This window comes from Carlito syrichta, unplaced genomic scaffold (assembly GCF_000164805.1).
Source record: "Carlito syrichta isolate Samal-C Ts95f unplaced genomic scaffold, Tarsius_syrichta-2.0.1 Scaffold288359, whole genome shotgun sequence".
Classification (NCBI taxonomy): domain Eukaryota; kingdom Metazoa; phylum Chordata; class Mammalia; order Primates; family Tarsiidae; genus Carlito; species Carlito syrichta.
The window spans coordinates 12421-27847 of record NW_007232455.1 but is presented as its reverse complement, the minus strand read 5'-3'; the positions used below and the strand labels follow the sequence as shown (position 1 = coordinate 27847).

General features: G+C 51.0%; 1 protein-coding gene across 1 annotated transcript in view; it reads right to left on the bottom strand.

Annotated features, from left to right (window-relative positions):
• The window catches only part of MMEL1 (membrane metalloendopeptidase like 1), a 31431-nt gene extending 18581 nt beyond the window's left edge, over positions 1-12850 (bottom strand). Inside the window, exon 1 of the mRNA XM_008053667.1 lies at positions 12697-12850. Within this exon, the coding sequence (XP_008051858.1) occupies positions 12697-12850 (154 nt within the window). The remainder of the gene's footprint in view (positions 1-12696) is intronic.
• Between the last annotated feature and the right edge of the window lie 2577 nt (positions 12851-15427).

Genomic DNA, 15427 nt, shown 5'->3' with positions numbered 1-15427 from the left:
AGAGGCATAAGTGGGATGGGCGGAGCAAGGCTAGGGTGAGTGTGGAACAAGAGTGTAGATGCGGAACAAGGGTATAGAGGAAGGAGTGGAGTAAGGCCTGGGTGGGTGTGGTGTGGGCGGGGCATAGGTAGGATGGGCAGGGCGAGGAAGCTGAGGGCTGGTTACCCAGGAGGTGGGACATGAGACCCCGTAGACCTCAGCACAGGGTCCTCCTCCACCTCTGTTCCTGCTGAACTTGAGTGCAACAGGGAGGGGACGCCCCTGTCTTGCCAGCCCCACCCTCTAGAGCCACCTCTGCCCACCCCAGGCCCCCAGAGGGTTCCTGAGGTGGGACCTCCCCCATCCTCTTCTGACTCAGGATCTTCCTGAACACGGGCCAGACCCACACAGGTGAGATGCTCCTGGATCTGCCAGGACAGGAACGGTAGGCTCAGTCAGGGGAAAGGAGGCCCTTGGGAGGAGTGACTTTCCCCACTGGCAGTCCTCATTCCCAGCCCCTCCACCCTCACTGCTGAAGGTGCAAAGCCACTCTCCCCCACATGCCGGGAGGGGCCTGCCTGGTCGCCATTGGGTTCTTCTGGGACAGGCTACCAACTGCCTGTAGGGAGTCCCCAGGTCCAGGGAGACCTGGCTCGGGGCAGAATGTCCTCACCAGCAAGGCACACAGGGACAGGGAAGGAAGGAGCATGGCACATTTGGGACAGAGCTTAGGCAGGCCTGGGACCAGACTCAGCCCTAAGCAGAGATGATGGAGGGAGCTGGGTGCTCCCTGGGGCCTGGCTGCTCCAAGGGGCATCACCCAATGTTTGCTGATCACCATCAACTGGACCAAGTGCTGGGCCCTGGGTTCAAGGTGTGAGCCCAAGGCAGATGGGCCTGCAGTCTGGTGGAGACGGGAGGAACATGCCAAGGAGGCGTACATCAAGGCAAGCCATGTGGGGGCAAAACTGAGTTTCAGAAAAAAAGAGCCTCACAGGCTGGAGATGGAAGTGAAGTGAGCTGAGCCGGGGCCCCACAGGGGCCAACTCAATGACCCAGGCCTTCTGATGAGACACTGGGCTTTGGAGCACAAAGGGCCACACCCCCAGTGAGAGAGTGGCTTAAGGGACATCAGCCCTCCAGCTAGAGCGACGAGGAGAAGGGCTTCTGCTTCCCACTAGGATGCAGGAAGTTGAAATGGGCTGTGGCTCTCACCTAACGGAAAGACAGACTGGAGAAACCACAGCATGGGGTTTCTAGAAACCCCCAGAGAACTGTGGACATCAAGAAACCCAAACGAACCGCATTCCAGAAAGGATGACACCCCTCTAGGAGCAAGAGACCTGCGGCCCTCGGGAGCTGGCTCAAGGAAGGGCAGATCCGCCACAAAGGCCTTACAGAAGTGGAACTGGAGGAGGAGCCTCTTGCACCTGAGCTGGGGTGAGGGATCGGCACCCCAGGCATGGAGTCTGTGCCCACCGCCCATTGCAGCTCATGGGACCTTCACTGAGCGCACACTGGTGGCACCCGAGGTGGGGCAGGGCAGGTGAGAAGGCGGAGAGAGAGAGAGAGAGACCCTCCCACACGACACAACAGGCCGATGGTGCACAGGCAAGAGAGAGAAAACCAAACAGTCCACAGAAGCGGGCTCAGATGGCCCTGTGCGAGTAGCAGACAGGGGCTGGGAATGAGGGCTGCCAGCAGATCTCATGGCTGTGATCGCTGAGCTGGAGGGCCTTGTAGAAGGAGGTCTGCGTCGTGACGTGCATGGTTGGCGTGAACCTGTGAGAGGCTGGGTGTGGGGTGGGATGGGGCATGTGTGGGATGGGCAGGGAAAGGACAGGGTGGGTGTGGCATGGGGGGGCACAGATGGGATGGGTGGGGCAAGGTCAGGGTGGGTGTGGGGCGGGATGGGCATAGGTGGAATGAGTGGAGCAAGTGAGAATTAGCACAACCCCCATGACAATTGGGTGGAGGCTCTCAGAGCTCTTGAGCATTTATTCGATGCAGCAGCTCCGCCCCATGGCATCTGCCCAGAGGAACAGCAGGTGTTGTACAGAAAAGACACCTGTGCTCGCTGCACTCACCTGCTCATCACAGGACAATTGCAAAGATGTGGAATCAGTCTGCATGCCAACCATCCATGCAACCAAAAGTCGTTTGTACTTCTCAAGCTATTGACATAAAGAATCATCCTAACTGAAACACGAAGGAAAAAGAACTAAAAGCTGAGTAAGAGAAACATCTACAAAAGCCTTAGAGCCAACATCACAGGTGGCTGCAAGAACTGGCTGTTCCTTCAAGATCAGGAGCAAAGCAGGGCTGTCCTCTCTCACCACCCCTGTGCATTGTCCTGGAAGCCCTACTCGTTCCTTGAGAAAGACAAAAGACATGCAGACAGGAAAGGAAGCAGTAAAGCTGTCTCTGTTTGCAGTGGACATGGTCATCGATTTAGAAAGTCCCAAAGAGTCAACCAGAAAACTCCTGGAACCAATAAGAGACTACAGCAAGGTCTCAGGATATAAGGTTAATGTACATAGGTCAATTGCTTTTCTATATACCTGCATCAGACAATTGGAATTTGAAATTCTAGAAATAATACCATTTATAATGGCACTTAAAAATGAAAGAAGTTAGGTATAAACCCAGCAAAATATGCATGAGACTTGTATGTGAAAACTATAAAAGTATTTACAAAATAATATACCTAAATGGATGTGTTCATGGATGGGAAGAAATATAACTAAGATGCCAATTCTTCCCAGCTTGGACTACAGATTTAACACAACCCCAATTAAAATCCCAGCAAACTATGTTCCAGATATCAACTAAATAATTCTAAAGTTTGCATGGAAAGGCAAAAGGTCTGGAATAGCCAGCACGATACTAAGAAGCCTGAGGTTGGAAGAATCACACTACTTGATTTCAAGACTTACTATAAGGCAAGAAATATTCAAGCTAGCGTAGGATTGTCAAAGAAGAGAATGACAGATCACTGGAACAGAAGTGAGAGCCTCAAAATAGACCCACACAAACAGGTGAATGGTCTTTGACCAAAAAACAAATGTGCATCTGTGGAGGAAAGATAGTCTTTTCAATAAATGGTGCTGGGACAACTGGACATCCAGGTACACAAAAATAGGCGAACCTGGACAAAGACCTTGCAACTTACACAAAATCAACTCATAATGAACCATGGACATAAATATAAGATGCAAAACTAAAAAATTTCTTAAAGAAAACATAGGCAGAAATCTGCATGACCTTGGCTTTGGTGGTGACTAAAAATATAACACAAATAGCACTATCCACACTCACACAAAATTTACAATTTTGTAAAATTGTTACAAAATTAGATAGATAGATGTCACTAAAATTAAAAACATGCCAGGTGTGGTGGTGAGCACTTGTAGTCCCAGCTATGCAGGAGGCTGAAGCAGGAGGATTACTTGATGTCGGGAGTTCAAGGTTGCAATGTGCCATGACTGAGTTTGTGAATAGCCACTACACTTCAGCTTGGGTGACACAGTGAGACTCTCATCTTCAAACCAAACCAAAACAAAACAAAACACTTCTGTTCTGTGAAAGACCTGCTAAGAGAGTGAAAAAACAACCCACAGACTGGGAGAAAATATTTTCAAAATGTACAAAACATTTGTATCCAAAATGTACAAAGAACTCTCAAAACTCAACAATAAGGAAACAGCCCAATTAAAAATGAGCAAAAGATCTGAAAAGACATTTCACCAAGGAAAATACACTGTTGGAAAATAAGCACATGAGAAGCTCTTCCCCATTATTTTTCATTAGGAAACTGCAAATTAAAACAACAAAGAGATGCCACTGTACACAGATTAGAATGGCTAACATTGAAAATACAATGATGCCAACTGCTGGCAAGGAGAGAACAGGAAGTCTTGTGCACTGCTGATGGGAAAGCAAACTGGGGTGGCTGCCTTGGAAGATTGGAAGACAGTCTAGCCCTCTCTTACAAAACTATACATCGTCTTAAAATATTCAGCAACCATGCTCATGGTGTTTACCCAACTGATCTGGAAACTAATGGCCACACAAAAGCCTGCATGTTCATGTTTCCAAAGCTGGATTCCTCAAACTGTGAGGAACCAAGATGTCCGCCAGAAGGTAATGAATGAATGTGTTACATCCATACAATGGAATAGGAATAAGCATCAAGACACAAAAAAAACACGTATAAATCTTTATGGCATATTGCTAAGTGGCAGAAGTCAGTTAGAAAAAAAGTACATACTGTATGATGCCAGTTATATGACATTCTGCAAAAACAAAGCCATAGAGATGACCCACAACAGTTTCTGGGAGCATGCGGGGGATGGGTGTTGAATGGGTGAAGCACAGGGATTTGGGGGGCGGTGAACCTGTGTTGTATAATACTGTGACGATGAGCACAAGATGGTTAAGCCTTTGACAAACCCACAGAACTTCACAGCACAGAGTAAACCTTGATGCATGCAAAACTTAGGTCAGAGGATCCCAGGTCATGAATGTATAAAACAATCTCAGTGAAATGAATAGGGTCATAAGGTGTTGACCTGAGGAACTTTGGAGATGAGTACAGTCTATGAGATTAAAGGCAAAAGACACTACACAAGTGCTGAGCTCCCATTGACAAGGTTGTACTTCACAGGAAATCAGCTTAACCTTTCTGAATCTGTGCATGTGTATTGTCGCTGGACAGGTAAGGACATGGCAGCAGTTGGGGTATTGCTGTTGCAGTGGGAGGTTACAGATAAGGAAGGGAAGAGGCTCGAATGATTGGCAATGGGTTAGAGTGGAGATACCAGTATGAGCCCATGCTAGCCTAGTGTAGATGTGGAGGGTTACACAGAGAGATGTTTCCAGATATGTGTGTCCACATGGGTGAGCATGCACATACTGCTCCTTGCTCTGCCTGCTGAGTGAGATGAGAAACAACAACCCAGAAGTAGCATGAGCACACTTAGAGCCCAGGTCTTGGTTTCTAATACCATTATCCTGAGAAAGGAACTGGGCTCCTTGGAAAAATGGCTGATTCTACAACCAGGGCAGGAAAGATACAAGATGAGCCCAGAACATCTTGTAGTGCCAGAAAGTAAGAAAATGCTGCTCCTCCCTCCAAAATCCCACTCCAAATCCACAGTAATGAGAGTATGTCAGAGAATCAGAAGTCAACTGACTGAGCTCCTAAGGGCCAGAGTGGGCACAACTTGAGCAATAAAAATTAGTGCTGGATGGTAATGCAAAGCATAAAATAAATAGCCACAAGTCACTGAGTAAAAAAATACACAAATGAGAGAGAATAGACACATCTCTCATGCAGAATTCCAAATACTCCATGTAGTTGCTCTGCCTCTAAGGATGTAGAGCACAACTCACTGCTTCTAGAGAGTGAGCTGCATAACATCCTTCAAAGACTATACTATGCAAAGGGAGGGGAAAAGTAACTTGACAGTGCCAAGACCTGACAAACACACCTCAAGCCAGGTGATCAAGGCTAGTGTCAGCAGTGATGAGGTATTCAAAGCATGTACCTCTCTCTGATCCGTGGTCGTCTTCCCCAAAACATGCCACCCCAGTCTAACCATGAGAATGACACTGGACAAGTTCCAGTTGAGGAACATCCTACCTGACCAGGACTTCTCAAGATGCCTGGCCAGTGCTCCTCAAAACTGTCAAGATCCCACAACAAACAAATAAAAAACAAGTAGATTCTGAGAAACCATCACAGTCAAGAGAGTCTCTGGGGAGACTTGATAACTAAAAGCAATGTGTCATTCTGGATAAAATCCTGGAACAGAAAGAGTGTATGAGGAGAAAATGGAGAAATCTGAATAAAGCATGAACTTTAGTTAATAGTAGTATATCAATACTGGTTCATTTCTTGTGACAAATGTCTCATACATTATGTTAATAATGGCGGGGCTGGGTGTGGTATATGTAGGAACTCTCTGTACTGTCTTTGCAATACTTCTGTAAATCTAACATTTTCTAAAATTTTAACATATTACTTAAATAAGCCTGAACAAAGAGAATGATGGGACAGTGTTAAATGGCTTAACATACATGTTACTATAGACCCAGGGATAATGGCTAATAAATTTCCTTTAGACAGGGTCTCAGTCTGTTGCCCAGGATGGAGTGCAGTGGCACAGTCATGGCTCACCACAATCTCGAACTCCTGAGCCAGTGAAGCCAGTGGGAAGCCCAGATTGGTGGAAGGCCTGGTGACACTAGATAGTGTGCACAGAACAGAGAGCACCAGGGGAGACCCAGACAATGCCTCTTCTGGATTTGTTTCCAGTCTAGTCCATAACATTCAGAACAAATCATGAAAACCAAAGAGCCTATAATTCCCAAATTTTCAAAATAGATAAAGACATACATATGCAAGTAGTGCTGTATATCTCAAGTAAGGCAAATACAAAGAAAACTGAACCTAACAGCATCATAGTCAAACTACTGAGAACCAAAGATAGGGAGAAATTGTTAAAAGCCATGAGAGAGAGAGAGAGAGAGAGAGAGAGAGAGAGAGAGAGAGAGAGAGAGAGAGAGAGAGATGTTACATTCAAGGGACCAACAATAAGAATGATGATTGACTTCTCATCAGAAACAATGGAGGCCAGAAGAAGATGGAATAAACTTAGTACCTGGAAGAAAAACATGACAAATGATCAGCTTAGAATTCTATGCCAAGTAAAAATATATTTCAGAAGTGAACATGAAATGGACACATTTTAGACAGAAGAGAATTTGTTTCAGATGTGCACTGCAGTAAATACTAAAATGTCTTCACTCAGGAAAACGTGAAGCCAGTAGGAAGCCCAGATTGGTGGCAGGCCTGGTGACACTAGGGAGTGTGCACAGAACAGAGAGCACCAGGGGAGACCCAGACAATGCCTCTTCTGGATTTGTTTCCAGTCTAGTCCATAACATCCAGAACAAATCATGAAAACGAAAGAGGAGGCTTGTGCCCCCTCCATGCCTGCATCCTGCCTCTGCGCCCTCCATAACTGTCCCCATAGATGGTCTGCATTTTTAAGAGATATTTTTGGCGTTTCCTCTGAAAGTGTTCTTTCCTAAAGCTTTCCAAACTCCTTGATTTGAATAAGATGTTTGCTATGGTTGGGACATGGTTGGTTTGGCCCCACCAAGTCTTTTGCTGAAATGTGACACCCAGTATTGGAGGCGAGGCCTGTGGGAAATGGTGGGTCATGGGGGCAGGTCCCACCTGAATGGCTTGGTGCTATTTCACAGGAGTGAGTGCGCTGTTGCTCTCCTGCTAGCACTGTTGTTAGAGGAGCCTGGCACTTCCCCTGCTCCCGCCACTTCCTCTCTTGCCATGCGATCTGCATGCACGGCTTCCTGTTGCCTTCCACCATGAGTGGCAGCAGCCTGAGGCCTCACCAGGAGATGTCAGCACCATGCTTCCTGTACAGCCTGCAGACCATGAGCCAACTAGACCCTTTCCTTTATAAATTATCCAGCCTCAGGTGTCCCTTTACAGCAATACACACAGACTAAGACAACCTTGATTTAAGTAATTTATGTTTTGGTTTTTCTCTCTCTTTTCTTTTAACCTCTCTCTCTCAAAAGGAAAAAAGCTACAAAGAACTTGAGCTGAGTGGAGAAAAACCATCCTCCCCCGAGACTGAACAACCACAGGCTGGTTTTCATGCAGGTGGGTGGCCCAGGTAAAGAAGTTCCAGGCTGGTGGTGTGGAGCCTGGTGGAAACAAACATGTATGTTCTCCAGAGGGAACCTTTCTCTGGAGGAACCTTTCTCCAGAGGCATGCTTTCTCAGCCCAGGACACACAGGACTCCCGCAGAGGAAGCCAATGGAAAATGCATTTTTGTTGGCAAAAAGAGACCCCCATGAGTGAGAGGCAGCCAAGCAGCAAGACAGATCCCACGGATTTCAGGCTCGGGGAATACCTGATCCAGAATGTGCAGAAGATGGCATCACGGGCCCTGAGTCTTGACTCCTCTCTGAATGACTGTATCGTTGCTCGCATGAAAGGGGCACAGAATGCTTTCCCCGTCTCTTGATCGTGGGCTGCCCCATGTGTCTTTTTTCAGCCAACAGAATGAGAAGGACATGACAGCGTTCCAATTCCGAGTCTAGGCCCTAAGAGGTCTGTGTGTTTTTACCTGGGCTTCTGCCACTGCCTGGAGGGGAAAGTGCCCAGGCTTGCTGCTGGTCTGAGGAGGACAATGGAATTCATGTGGACAGGGCTGCCCAGCTGAGTCCGACCTAGGCCTGCTGACCCTGGCCAAACTATGGATGTGCATCACAAGAGATGACTGTCTTGAGCCACATGTGGTCTTTTAAGCATCAATAACTGAAGAAAATAATGTAAGTATGTTTGGAATACTTAATCAAACACAAGAAGAAGGAATAATAAAAAGAGAATCAATTTGAAAAAGAACTCGTTACAAATTCTAGAAAGAAAAACATGTAGTTGTTGAAATTTAAAAGCAACAACAAAACCCCAAAATAGATGAGTTAAGCAGCAGATATAACAGAGCTGAAGAGCTATTTAGTAATTGGAATGCAGTTCTAAAGGATTTATCCAGAATGCAGGACAAAGTCAAAGAGAAGCAAAACATGAAAGAAAAGTTGAGAGACAGGGAGGACAGAGTGCGAAAACTCGAGCATCTATGCAAACAGAATTTTAGAAGGGGAAAACAGAGATGGTGTGGGAGGCACAGTATCCAGAAAGAGAACGGCTATACTTTTCCTAAATCAATATATGGTATTCACGCTCAGATTCAGGAATCACCACAAATCTGAAGCAGAATAAATAAATAAAAAGGATTTCATAGCTAGACACTTCATGGCAAAAACTCAGACTACTAAAGAGAAAGAGAAAACAACGTGGAGAAGAAAGACCATTCATTCACCCGACAAGAGTGACTGTCAGGTTGACACCAGAGTTCTGAACCGCAGCAACAGATGTCACAAGACAGCTCAGCCTTCGCGATACCGAGAGAAACCAACTCGGCTCGGATTTGCCTAACCAGTTAAACTGTCACTGAAGGATGAGTACTAAGTAAAGTTACGTTCACATAAACAAAAACCAAGAGATGACTGATGGATGATTTTAAAGCAGGGCTCGCGAGCTTGTCTGATCACAAGAGCGGCTCGAGGTGTATGTGACTTGCAGGTCTCGCCCGAAGAGATTCCAGCTCCCCCTTGGTTTGGGGCCTGTCGTGGACTGAATGTTTGTGTTCACCCCAAACTCAAATCAGCCCTAACCCCTAATGTGGCTATTTGGAGATAGGACCTTTGAGGAGGCTTAAAACGTTGAATGAGGTCATAATCCTGTAGGACTGGTATCCTTATAAGAAGATTAAGACTGAGGTTATTTTTCAAAGTATGATCAATACAACTAATTGTTGAACTCTCAAGTAAGCCTCTAATGTGTGCACCACTCTTGTTTCCATTTTACAGGTAAGGAAACTGAGGCACAGAGGTATTAAAAAAACCTTCCACAGTCACACAGCTGGGATCTGGGGAGCTGAGGTGCCCAGCCAGGCTGCCGACTCGGGAACCTGGGTGTTAATCCCAAGGTCAGGATGGCTCCTCATGGTCCAAACTGTGTAGTGAGGAGAGAAGGGCTCAAGGGCCACTCCAGCTCAGGGTGGCAGCATCTTTCTGTAAAGAGCCAGAGAGCAAAGTTCTTAGGCCTTGGAGCCACGCACACTCTCTGTCTCACCCACTCACCTTTGCTGTTATAGCAGGAAAACAGCCATAAACAATAAGTTGGCGTGGCTGTGTTCGATGAAACTTTACTTACAAAAACAGGCAGGGACCACACCTGGCCTGTGAGCTGTAGTTTGCCAACCTCGGCCCTAGACACTGGATGGAGTCTGCCCTAGACACTGAGGAGCAGAAGCCCTGGATGGGCCTGGGACTGTGTTTCTCACTGTAATTTTTGTAAAAATATCTGATTTTCTTTAAAAAAAGGGTTCATCTATAATTTAAAAAAATAACAATTAAAACAAACAAGCAAAAAAATATATATCTTGAGTTGGGAGCCTCACTCTGTCACCCAGGCTAGAGGGTAGTGGCACCATCACAGCTTACTGCAACCTCAGCCTCCCCAGCTCAGGTGATCCTTCTACCTCAGCCTCCCAAGTAGCTAGGACTACAGGTGCATGCCACCACACCCAGCTAATTTTTTTATTTTTTATTTTTGTAGAGATGAGGTCTTGTGATGTTGCCCAGGCTGGTGTTGAACTCCTGGGTTCAATCAGCTCTCCCATCTCGGCTTCCCAAAGAGCTGACATGAGCCACTGCAGGCGTGAGCCATTGTGCCTGGCCAAAAAAATCTAAGATAACCATGAAAAGCGTGGAAATATAAAACTTCCAAGCTAGTTGAGAGAAAATAGAATGAATGATAATAGACTGACCAAAAAGAAGACAAGAAAAGAACAAAAAGGCATAAGCAGAACAAAAGAACAGGAAAAAAGTGTACATTGCAATAATCGCCCAGTTAAAGGACAGACAAAAACCCCAGTCAGCTATCCACAGCACAGGAGATGTGTCAACAGAGCAAAGACACTACAAGCTTCAAAGAAAAGAATGAAAAAAAACAGGCTAAGCAAATGCCAACAAGTAGCTAGTGTTCATGTCAGAGAAAACAGAATTTAAGACAAAACAGAATTTAAGACAAAACACCTTGCTGAGGTAGACGGGGTTGCGACGTGATTATATGCAGTAGGAGAAATGTTTGTTTTATATGTATTTTAAATATCACATTTTTACAAACATACAACACAAGTTTTATAACTCATACCTAAGTTTGTATTCACCTAATAACGTGGCCTCATGTAGGTAAGTTAGGTCAACGAAGACCTGATATCACCAGAGAGAGATGCAACGATTCCCTGGCGCAAGATGTCAGCACGGACACTGCGGTGGTCGAGGGATGGAGAGCGCGACAGTACGCAGACGCAAGTGTGGCCACCATGGAGGGTATCTGCACACAGGCTCTGCCGCGGGAGGCTGGTGCCCTGCCGACACACCTGGGTGACTCAGAAGGTTTTCCAAACCGGAGCCCGGAAGTGGGCCTCAGACACAATCAGAGAATCACACGGAGAATGACACCAGCCACGGTGTCTGACAACGCAATCCAGTGAGAAACCAGGCATTTAAAAAAGGTGACTAGAAGCTCGAATCTGGGGGGAAAAACATCTAACTTGTGAGTCAATGAAAAACTCATAATAGAGATGGGGACATACTTAAAAGTGAACCATAATAACTGCACATGAAACCACTCACAAGCTCAATCCTGGGTTGAGGCTGAGGTCAGGGGCTGGGGGAGGAGGACAGCAGGGGACCCCGCTTAGCTCTGGAGGAGGCGGAGGCAGAGAGGGCTGAGATCTGAGGAATTGCAGGACAGGCGGGCTGGGCAGAGCGCCTACCTCTTGGCAGAGGAGAGGGTTGTCTGCACCCTACAACTGGGGCGTGGGGTCAGTCCTGTTTTCTAAAAGCCTCAAAAGCAGGTGTTTGAGCCCTGCAAGCCCCAGACAGTTTCCTAGGGTGAGCGAGCCTTCCCTTCCCCCTCGGGCCATGGGGTTGGCAGGGCCTCTCCTCCCCAGAAGGAGACCCCGGGGGCCAGAGGTCACAGGGGCCACTGGGCAGCAGCTGCTGTCCACAGGGGTCCCGCCCAGGACGGGAGATGCTCCACTCCCGCAGGCACCCCCACTTTTGGTCCACAGCAGCAGCCCTGTGGGGATAGACGGGTCACCGAGGCAGAGCAGCCTCCAGCACGAGGTTGCATTCTAGAAGCCAACGGCGGATGCCCTACTGTGGAAAGCCAGGCCCCTGCGGTGGTGCCACGCACACCTGCCAGGGGGCTGAACATGGTCCCGGCATGCAGGTGCCCGCCGCAGGCTCCAGGGGCCAGGCTGTGCCCAGGGATGGGTGGGGGTGGCTATGAGGTGGCCAGGTCTGCCTGGTGCCTGGGTGCTCCACCTGAGAAGGCAGCAGCACCGGCTCCCCCACCAGAGCCTCTGGGGGAGGGAAGCAAGGGAGGGCTCTGAGGTGGTGAGTCCCTGGGGCACCTCGGAAGGTCCACCAGGAAGACTGCCCTGGCTGCACCTCCATTTCAGTGGGGTCCCAGCCCGGCTCTCTCTCACCGTCTTGCAGAAGCAAAGCCCGTCTGGAAACCACCAGGTCCCCGGGACCGGGGCTTCCCGTGGGACGGCGGTAGGGGAGGAGAATGGCTGTGGCAGGGAGGATAGGCCGCCAGGTGAGCCCGATCAGGAGGGACACTGAAGCTGGTGGGTCCCCAGCTGGGGCACGAGGGCTCCTGCTGCTGGGCCGGCCAGGAACTGCAGCCGCACTTGGCCGGACCTGCGCTGCGGCGGGGGAGGGGTCGCGGGTGGGGGAAGAGGGGGTTTGGCCTGGCATCTCAGGAGTCCCGCAGAGGCGGGCACGGGTGGGTGCGGAGCTGCAGAGGCAGTTGCTGGGCCCGGCCAGGCAGAGCCTTCTGGAAGGGGCCGCGGGTTCCCTGCAGGTCAGTGTCTCTCCCGCGGCTGCTCTGAGTCGGCAGCTTGGTCCTGGAGCCTCCGGCGCCCGCGCAGACCCACCTGTCTCCACCCGGCCAGGCAGGCTGAAGCTGGGGGCACGTAGACCCTCCAGCAGGGGTGCAGTGAGCGCTGGGAGCGGGGGCGGGGGGCGTGGTCACTCACCTCTACCGTCAGCACAGAGGACGCCCAGGGTCACCAGGGCACCCGCCGCCAGCAGCAGCAACAGCAGCAGCCACCCCTCCAGGACAGCGGGGCGCTTCCGTCCAGACAGGTCGGCTTGCTCCATCATCCCCTCGGGGCTCCCTGACTTCCCCATCGGAGGCTCTGGCGGGAAAACGCTCCCTGAGCAGCTGCAGGCCCAGGACTGGGAGGCGGCCGCTTGGGAGCCCTTGGAGGCTGGAAGGGCCGATGCTGGCTGGGAGCTGCGCCAGGTGCTCTGGGGACGCTCTGCCCGTGTCCCTCTCCAGCCACAACCCGGCCTCAGGCACCTGGGTCTCAGGGTTCTTGGCACTCACACCCGTACCCCCGGGCAGAGTCTCTGAGTGCCCTGGGGTGCACTGGGCGGGGGCAGGCCCTGGCTGGCCACGGCAAGTCTCCTCTCCAGGTCAGCCTCTCTCTAATCCTCTCTGGCAGGCAGGGGGTGGTCCGAGGACTGACATGCTCCCAGCTTGGGGTCCCCCACGGACCCTGAGGCTCGGCTCCTGTGCTCTCCAGGGGCCCTGCCCAGGGGTTCTTGCAACTGCAGGCCTGGGTGCTGGTCAGGGGCACTGCTGGGGAGGCCACTTGGCCTCACTTTCCCGTGGGAGCCCAGGAACTGGGGAGGGGAGATGAGAATGATCGGCGTCCACAGGGTGGTGACCACATGGCCAGAAAGGGCCTTGCAGGGCCAGGCAGCTCCAGGCTCAGTCCTTGTCATCCCCGCACCTGTCACAATGGAGGGGACACCTCCCAGAGCCCGCCGAACAGTGGGCAGCACACAGGGCTGGGGAAAGGCCAGGAGCCAGCAAGGAGGGCCAGGGGCACAGGACAGCTGGCTCAGGATGCTCCTGGGTCCGTGTGCCCTTGTGTGCATATGAGTACACACATGGGCAAGTGTGAGCACATGTGTGCCTGTGAGCATGTGTGCACATACTCGGGTGTGTGCATGTGTAGGTCTGTTGGTGTGAGTGTGCACGTGTGTGTGTGGGTGTGCTCAGGTGTGTGCATATCTATGACTGTGTGCATGGATGTGCCCATGGATGCACACATGTGCTTAGGTGTGCACATGTGTATGATTGCACACATGAGTCTACACATGCATGCACCCCTTGCTGGCACTCCAAGCTCTGCCCGGGAAGCTGCCTAGCACCAGGGAAGAAGCCAGCTGCTCCTGAGCACTTTGGGCTTTTAGCACCTGCCGTGGTCACACGCAGCCACACACCTGCTGTGTCTTGCCTCAGCCTTGCCCAGGCGGGCTGAGAATCTTAGAGAAGCAGAAGGAAGACAGACCCAGTCCCACCTTCAGGCAGGTAAGGGTCTGGTTGCTGAACCTGCCCAGTGTCTGTGCCAGATGTTTCTATTCCATGACCCCCATGGGCCCTGCCTGGGTCCTGTCCCTGACTCAATGGGGTCCTAGATGGTCTCTTAACTCATCCAGGAATCACCTGCCAAATGCTCCAATCTGAGGGGTGGGAGGCCTAGAAACCGCCAGGTCAGTTCCCGCAAAGGTGGCACAGCCACTCTCTTAGTGGCTCTTCCTCAGTTCCAACCTCTCGCTTGTCCCCTCCTCCCCTCCGATCCCCGCCCTCAGCCGCCTCCCTGTCTCTGGACTCTGCTTTCCTACCAGCGCCTCCCTGACCTACGGGGTCCCATCAGCACACGCCTGAGGCCTCCCCGGGGATATCCTCCGAACCTGGGCATCCTCCAGAGGATCCGAGGCTTCTGTCGGCTCAAGCCAAACCTTGCGCCAGGGCGCCCCCTCGCCAAGCCCCACCCCTCCAGTCCTCAGCCTCCAGGGATGCTCGAGCTTGACCCTTCCTCATTCCTCTGACCACTGCTTGCTCTAGGCCTGCCCCACCCCCGAGGGGTCCGTTTCCCAATGGCCCCCAGTAGCAAAGACTTAGGGGTCCTTAACTGGAGTCGTGGGTATCCCCCTGGACTCCGGCACCACCCCCTTGGCCGACAAGCCAGCCTTGCTCTGACCCCAGGACCCCCATGGCCCCATCCCCCTTTGTCTCACCCCGTTCGCCCTCTCCCACCACCCTCAGGTAGCCCCCCAGATCCCCACCAAGGTCACCTTCCTGCAGGGCCTCCCCTGACCCAGCTTCCAGGTTCAGCTTAGCCCCGAGCCTCAGCGCTCCCTTGCTCTGTGTCTCACCTCTGACCCACGGTCCGGCACCTGCACCACATGTCCCCACTTCTGCTGTCCCCATGAGAACCTCTGGTCCGTGGGGCTGGGACACTGTCTGTCAGGGTTGCTGCACTGAGTCTCCCATACCCACCCCAGAGACATTGGCCAACATCTGTCGGACAAATGAATAAGTGACGAATGAATGAATGAATGGATCAGTCACGTCAGACACGCCTGAGCCTGGCCTAGCATCTTCATGCCACTCATTCTTACTTTGATCAGAATGGGTCACTCCACCCACATGTTGTTAGTTCTGTCCCGCAGCTGTCCACAGACTCCAAGTGCCCCAAAGCAGTACAAACCTCAAATGGAGCCACGCCACCACAGCGGGTGGGCGTGTGCTCTCTGCTGGAGAGGAGGCCCCGAGGCCCGCCTCCCCAGAGTGTCTGGGTTCCTCTCTGGGTTACTGCAGAGGGGGAGATGGTGTGTCCCTCCATAAGGGGCCCTGTCTGGACCCCGTGAAATGGGCTGTCTGTCGGCCAGAGGCCTCTAGCTCAGCAAACC